We start from the raw sequence: 7,468 nt of genomic DNA, 5'->3' as shown, positions 1-7,468 counted from the left end.
GCGTCCCATTAATTACAATCAACATGGATATGGACGGAATACAGTGTTATATGTGTTTGTTTGTTTGTTTGTTTGTTTGTTTGTTTGTTATTTAACGCCGCACGAAGCAATATTCCAGCTATATGACGGCGGTCTGTAAATTATCGAGTCCGGACCAGACAATCCAGTGATTGATATTATGAGCATCGATTAACGCAATTGGTATACGATGACATGCATCTACCAAGTCAGCGAGCCTGACCACCCGATCCCGTTAGACGCCTTTTACGGCAAGCACCTATTCTACCCCGGATCTTCACGGGTCCAGTGTTGCATGCTATGTTTTTAGTAAACCACAAACTAGTAGTTTAATCAGGAATAACTCTGGCGAAACAGGTAATAAGCTCGGGTAACATTAGAACTCTCTTCGGTGCACAGACACCCACACTTATATACAATACAGCGGTGACACGAACATTGGCGTATAATCCTGGCATTTCGTCATTGACCAGAAGCTGTTGTGCCTTTCACCCCTTTCGGATATTGGTGGCCATTTCTATCTGTAACTCTGAATTTAAATATTCTTCATTCTTTCCACGAGCATTTTAATTATTTTACGCATATACATAATAAGTTATAGAGGATAAAGGTCCGGCCCGCTCAAATGATACGTGCACATCAGAATTGTCATGTTCTATTTTCGTAAATGCACTTTATCATTAGAAACATCGCCGGCTACCTCTTTCCATCTTTGGTCATTGGCTTTTAAGCTCCTATAAGCACAGCATCACATTGACAACATAGTAACAATTGGTAAAATAAAAATATATGTATTCCTATCGAAATGGACGTGGAACACAGACACAATGCAATTGGTATTTCAGCCAGTTATAAGTATGTCAAAATATATCAGAGGGAGGGTTACTATAATGTTCAGAAGTGTATATACAGGCAAGATGAGGGCTTCTTGCTATCTTGAAGGAGACGCGGAGCTGTATTCTGTTTCTAGTGTCTGTGAAACAACAGGGGACAGTCTTTTACTGAGGAACTGCGAAGCTCCCTAGGTCCTCCTGCTCCTTCTCCTCTGCTCCTTCTCTATTCCGCTACAGCCCTGAAGATGACGTCCAGCTCGGCCCAGACAGTGGCCAGTGACATCCTCTCTATGGGCAGCTGCTCTGTGCAGGACTGACTCACACTCTCCAGCTCCGGGATCTGACTCTTCCTGCCAATCTGTCCCAGGAGATGCCCCAGACTGTAGATATCCGACAAGATGCTGGAGTGGGACCCCATGCACACCTCTGGGGCCAGGTAATTATGATCTTCTACCTGAGGTCGGGAACACTCGAACTGAAGCCCCTGTCTGTAAGTAGCCATTCCCACATCGATGTATCTGATTTTAGGTAATCCAGAAGTAAGGTCCACAAGTACATTGTCACTCTTTAGATCATTGAGGAGGACATGTTTAGCATGGATCGCCTCGAGTCCTTCTGCCAGCTGGCAGCAGATGCTCATCCAGGTCTTCTTGCTCAGTTTATCTTGGCTGAATAACAGCTTCAGTATGGTGAGACCGTTGCCGAAGTACTCCTGCACTAAGGAGTACCCACCTATGGATGCAGAGGAAGTTATTAATCCGACAAACTCAGGGACACAGTTGGTGTCTGAGAGGTACTTCAGGAGCCTGGCCTCGTGTTGGATCACTTCCCAGATGACGCCCTCATTGATATAGTCCTTCACCACCAGCTTCCCCTCGCGTCCAGACATCTCCGCCAGGTAGACACAGCCATAGGCACCACGACCCACACACTTAAACATGCCATCATCTTTCTTTGCAAACCGCACATCCCTCTTCTCTAGAATCGGTAGGTCGATGTGATCTAGATCATCAGACATAGAAGGCAGAAGTGGGTAACCATTGACTGTGAAAGGTGAGACTCTCGGATCAAAGCCGAAGACACGGAGCATGACATCATCAGTGACTTTGCTTGGCGATTCCTCTGCAACTTTAACCTCACTGACTGCACGGACAGCAGACAGAGTGTCCGAAATCTGCTTCTCGCTGCGTGCAGATAGTAGTTGAGCCACCACAGCTTTGTGTGACAAAAGCTTTGCTTTTTCAAAGGACATCATCTGCTTCCTCATCAACTCCTGTTGTTCCTGTAAGGACAAATCTGAGGACGTATGTCGTGACTCTTCTACAGATGGGTTAGGTTTCCTTGGCGAGATCTCCTTTGCCTGGGCGAGCTCCATTGCAAGACTCATTGTATTCCGTGTATGTCCATGTTGGGTTTGCAGCCCCATGTCTGTGGTCTGTAGTTCATCAGCAAGTGACATCATGTTTCTGGATGGGGATGCTTCACCACTGAAAGACCTGCGGATGAGGTTCTCAATGAAATGGGGATCTGTGTATTCAACAGGAAAGTCCTCGACCAGACTCATGTCAGAGTGGCTTGTTGTCTTGGTAACCATATCCTCTGTGACATTATTTCTGTGAGAACTCTCAAACCTCGTTTCTTGTAAGAGGACCTGGTCAATATCTTTTTGCTTTGGTACCTGCTTCGTGTCACAGCAAGACATCTCTTGGGGTAACTGGCGACTCTGTTGGGCGAGTTCATCAGCCAGGCTTAGTTCATTCCTGTCCTCAGAAGATTTAGACAGTTCCTTGGTCTTAGCTTTAAACCAGGTTCTCTCCCCTGTGGCAAACACATCATACTCATGCACATCATCCCGCATGGACACTGTCTTCGGAGTCGAGCACGGATCTCCCTCAGGAATGTGTTGTCCCTGGCTGGATCTTTCAATGCATTGGTTCGCTGGTGATCTCTCAGTGCTGCTGACAGTGGTACATTCACTGCTGTCCACCAACAGTCGGGCCGCTGCTGATTTATATTTTTGAAAAGCCATGGATGATTGTCTGTCAAAAAATACATCAAATGATTTGATTGCTCTTTGCTCATAGAAGGATGGTGGAATGAGTTCATACTTCTTCGTCACGGATGGTTCGAAAACCCTCTTTGGCGCTGCAGATGGTGACTTGACAAAGAAGTCTGGAGTCAGCAGAAACTGAGTTGAATCAGCTGAGTCTTTACTGAGGCTGCTTGTATCCTGGGTCTCTGTTTCTATGTTCACAGAGTCAAGTGAGGCACCGACCTGGACATCACGAGCTGGTACTGGATCCGTCTGACAGGCGACGTCCACCTGGGCAGGTGAAGCTTGGATCTCTACATGGCGGGTACGGGGACAGACTTGGATCCCACTGGATGTGGTGGCAACAGAGACTTGGGCGCCACAGGAGGTGGTGCTGGTGGAAGTCTGACTGCCACAGGAGGTGGTGCTCTTGGAGGCCTGGCTGCCACAGGAGGTGGTGGGGTTACTTTTCTGCCCACCGACCTGTGTGAAGATCTGGAGACACGTGTCCTTGGTTTGAAGATGGTTGAATATGATCTCCTTCAGTTCATCTGCACTCACCACATTAACCTGTCCTAATGGGCCTCGGAACAGGTTACTTGTGCACATTTTGTTGGAAGACAGTGGAACGAAGACAACTGTGGATCGGCTCCCGTCTTCCCTCACTGCAGAGAAGGTGGTTCCCTTGGGGTTCCTCACCCATGCTTCATCGCCACACCCACTTTGGTCAGAACGAGGCTGGTTGTCACGTGGGTAGATATATGAGGAGGGAATGGCGTCCCAGCTGCGGCACGTGACTGTCATGTTAGCGCCCCCTAGACTGACCTGCATGCTGTAAAACAAGAAGACATTTCATAATACACCCGTACAGGAATAATTCACAAACAATATCTGATTTGGATAAATGGGCCAACATCTGCATCATGTATAATGTTAGTTTGTTACAAGTCGCAGTCATCAATGTAACACAAAAAGCAGCATGGAAGAAATAGCATGTGGACCAGACAAACCAGTGACTGTTTGAGCAGTGATCGAACATGAGGTGTGGTGAAATGGGGTTTAACGTCGCGTCCAAGATTATTGCACTTTTTTAGCGACGTGCATGCACGTGCGTGTGTGGCTGCTTGTTTCAGTCCTGACTGATGCCGATTAATAGTGCATGCCCACTCAGACACAGTATACTGACTCTGAGCCGACCAGTCCTTGTTTTAGCCCCTTAATGCCGAGCGCCAGGCAGGGTAACAAGTACCATCTTTTAACGTCTTTTAGTATGATGCGGCCTGGGATCGAACCCCGGACCTTCTGCTTTCGGCGGACGTTCTACCACTAGACCACGGAGGCGGTCACATCAGGTATGATTATTTGTCTTTAATAAACTTGATACGACGAGTTTATTAATTAAATACAAGCAAACAAATTTTTCATATTCATTAGAAATTTCTGCTAAAAGAACAGTCGATTAAATAATTCCGATCATTTGCATGTGTTTCTGAATCACTATCAAATAGTGATGATACCAGGTGTTCTCTCCTCTGATTGATAATTTGCCTTTGAAGGGACATTGACATGACGGGTTAATCAAAAGGAGGTTTAAGGTGTTAATCAATTGCTAATTGATCATCATTTCTAACTTTTACATAATTGATACTTTTTATATTAGTTAATAATGGAGTTTAGACGGCCAAGTGTTACATGATAAAGATAATTGTTATAATGTGCTGTTCCATGTCTGTGAGTACACACCAGCCAGGTCACAACTTAGAAATAACCTTCATGTGAGTCCAAGTCATTTACCATGGTCACTCCATCATCATCACAATATATGTTTTAACGAACGGGGTTCTAAGGTACAGATGTCTTACCGTTCACTCAGTGAGCGAGCGTCCTTTCTGGTCCACAGGTTTTTCTCTTTTCTGGCCATTTCAGAGCAAATCTGAATTTCTCTCCGAGTCACCTGCAAATGAAAATAGATTCTTATGAAACCTTAAAACATTATTTTACTCCTGATACAAGGACCAGAGCGTTCACAGCTTTAGCAGTGATTGGTAAATCTATATATATATATATTCCTTTGAAACTCTGTTTTTAATAATCTATTAATATTACAATAATGCAGTTGTCATGATGGATTGTGTCAGTTGATTGGTTAGTTATATTCCCGAAATAATTTTAATGACCAGTCATAAAATTTCAATGTTGCAGCTCACGCCAGCCTTATTTAAGATTGAAGTTAGTTTCTCTAAAAGGAATATCCAAGGAAATGGACTGTATAACCTCGTCAAATCGGACTGAATGCTCCTTGTGAAATCGTTACACCCTGTAGTAATCAACCTCAGAATTCGTCCGGATAGCTGGGTGTCCGGACAAACGAGTTCCATACTACAGGGTTTGGCGTCTGTATGAAACATGCCCTTACTAGAAAGGTCAACAAATGGACTAAAGGGTTTCTGATGCTATTTACCTTGTAGATGGCGTTGATCGTCTTCATCACCCCCGACTGTCTCCAAGGGGCGTCTCCTCCCGTCTCTATAAGCGGGGGGTCTCCTCCACTCAAACCTTCAACTTGTAAAGCTTTCATTTTGAAGAGCTGATGAATCGCATGTGATGCCGCAAAGACCAACACAGTTGCTAATGACACTTCTGTCTTGTCCGTCTTGGAAACATTCTATGACGTCATCGTTTTGTGACGTCACATTTGTCTATGATGGAAGTGTGGGCATCGCTAAGCTCCTTACAGCATCTCCACTATGCACAGAGTTAGTGCCGCCTTGTTTAGACATGGGGAATTATTGTCCGGGCAATAAAACGTGAAGATATGTTTTCAATAAAGCAAAGTGTAGTTTACCCGATACTGGTCATAAAAGGCGACCTTCAGCAACCCATGCTCGCCGTGAAAGGTGACTATGCTTGTCGACTTATGGGGTCGGGTGGTCAGACTCGCTGACTTGGTTTGTTTGTTTGTTTGTTGTTTAACGCCGCAGCTATATGAGGGCGATCTGTAATTAATAATCGAGTCTGGACCAGCCAATCCATTCATTGATATTATGAGTATCGAGCGAACCTGACCACCCGATCCCGTTCGTCGCCGCTTTCGACAAGCTTACTCGCCTCTTTCGACAAGCATAGTCGCTTGTTATGACAAGCTTGGGTTCCTGAAGACCTCTTCTTCCTCGGAACAGTTTAGTTTAAATCTGAGATGTACAATAACAGAATAGAGTCGATTGTTTCTGTCAGACTCGAGTGTTGATGGGTTATCATCAGTTGATGGCGTTGGGGTAGCCTAGTGGTTAAAGCGTTCGCTCGTCACGCCGAAGATCCGGTTCGATTCCTCACATGGGTACAATGTATGAAGTCCATTTCTTGTGTCCTCCGCCGTGATATTGCTGGAATATTGCTAAAAGCGGCGTAATACCATACTCACCCATCATCAGATTGAATAACTTATCCATCCGATAAACGCAGGCTGGAGAGGTAATAGGACTTTCATTGCTAGATACACCACAGCATGTTTCTGCAGAGGGCCAAGGTGATCACACTGGTGTTCGTGGCAGATTTTGCTGGTCGTGGGGTTCGAATCCCAGCTTCGACCCTATTATGATCAGTGCTTCTCCAGCGCGATACCTCCCAGAATCGCCCTGATTATGATCCTTGGATGGATCACCGGGCATAATCGTGGAAGGTTTGAGGAGAGATATGTGGGTCTTGATTGGAAATTATCAGCTAAGCACTTTATGTTTGACTGTGGTGTTATTAGTTGTAGGGTTGCGACCGGGTACGAAAACTGAACTCGAGTACCCGGCAGGCAATACCCGAACCGGACTCGAGTACCCGTAGTTCAATGTTGCCCTCTTGTTTGTAATGCTTTTGCGAACAAAAGGTCATCAAACATCTATTGATCTATTCTAAGGTATTATGTTTTTTTTATTAAATGCCTGCATGGCTTACCTAAAACCACAAGTGACGCAGAATATCAAAGTAAATGATCTTGTGTTTAAAACTTAGATGCTTTTTCATGGAACTCGTCGAACTACCTGCGTAGCTGATACATATGCCACAGAGACGGCATTTGGTCTTTTTTTTTGTGTCATCAAGGTCAAAATACACCCAAACATTTGAACGTTTGTCCGCTTTGTCGTCCATTTTGAAGTGACTTACGAGTTATCTCCCCTGAACGGGTACTCGAGTCCTGAAAATTGGACTCGAGTCCTAGGCTACCTGACCCGTTATCGGGTACTCGAGTACCCGTCGCAACCCTAATTAGTTGACAGGGAGTAACTATCTCCAATACTTTCAACGTATTCCGGGGGTACGGGTGGCCCAGTCGTCTAAGACGCCAGAAACCTATGATTGTGGGTTCGAATCCCGGTTCGCCCCGATTATGTTTCTAGGTTTGTCAGCACCATACCCATGCTCGTGGGTTTCATCGAAGTGGGAAACATCTGAAACCTGCATCACTTCGGGCTTTCCTCACACATTAAGCTGATACGCCGTGATATAACTGGAATAGTGTTAAAATCGGCGTTAAACCCTACTCACTCATTACCTCAGTCAGTTCCAGTAATGGAATGTTTGAATCCTAACTGAC

The 7,468-nt window shown here is 45.2% G+C and overlaps 1 protein-coding gene across 1 annotated transcript; it reads right to left on the bottom strand.

The window, feature by feature from the left end:
* Nucleotides 1–1,074: 1,074 nt before the first annotated feature.
* On the bottom strand, nucleotides 1,075–5,461 carry LOC124112447. Its single transcript, XM_046472556.2, has 3 exons — nucleotides 5,345–5,461; nucleotides 4,746–4,837; nucleotides 1,075–3,715 (listed from the first exon to the last, which is right to left on the bottom strand). The coding sequence occupies exons 1-3, from the start codon at nucleotides 5,459–5,461 to the stop codon at nucleotides 1,075–1,077; spliced, it is 2,850 nt and encodes a 949-aa protein (XP_046328512.2).
* Nucleotides 5,462–7,468: the final 2,007 nt, after the last annotated feature.

Source organism: Haliotis rufescens, unplaced genomic scaffold (genome assembly GCF_023055435.1).
Source record: "Haliotis rufescens isolate VD_foot unplaced genomic scaffold, xgHalRufe1.0.p SCAF_12, whole genome shotgun sequence".
Lineage (NCBI taxonomy): Eukaryota > Metazoa > Mollusca > Gastropoda > Lepetellida > Haliotidae > Haliotis > Haliotis rufescens.
This window is presented reverse-complemented; position numbering and strand designations above follow the sequence as displayed.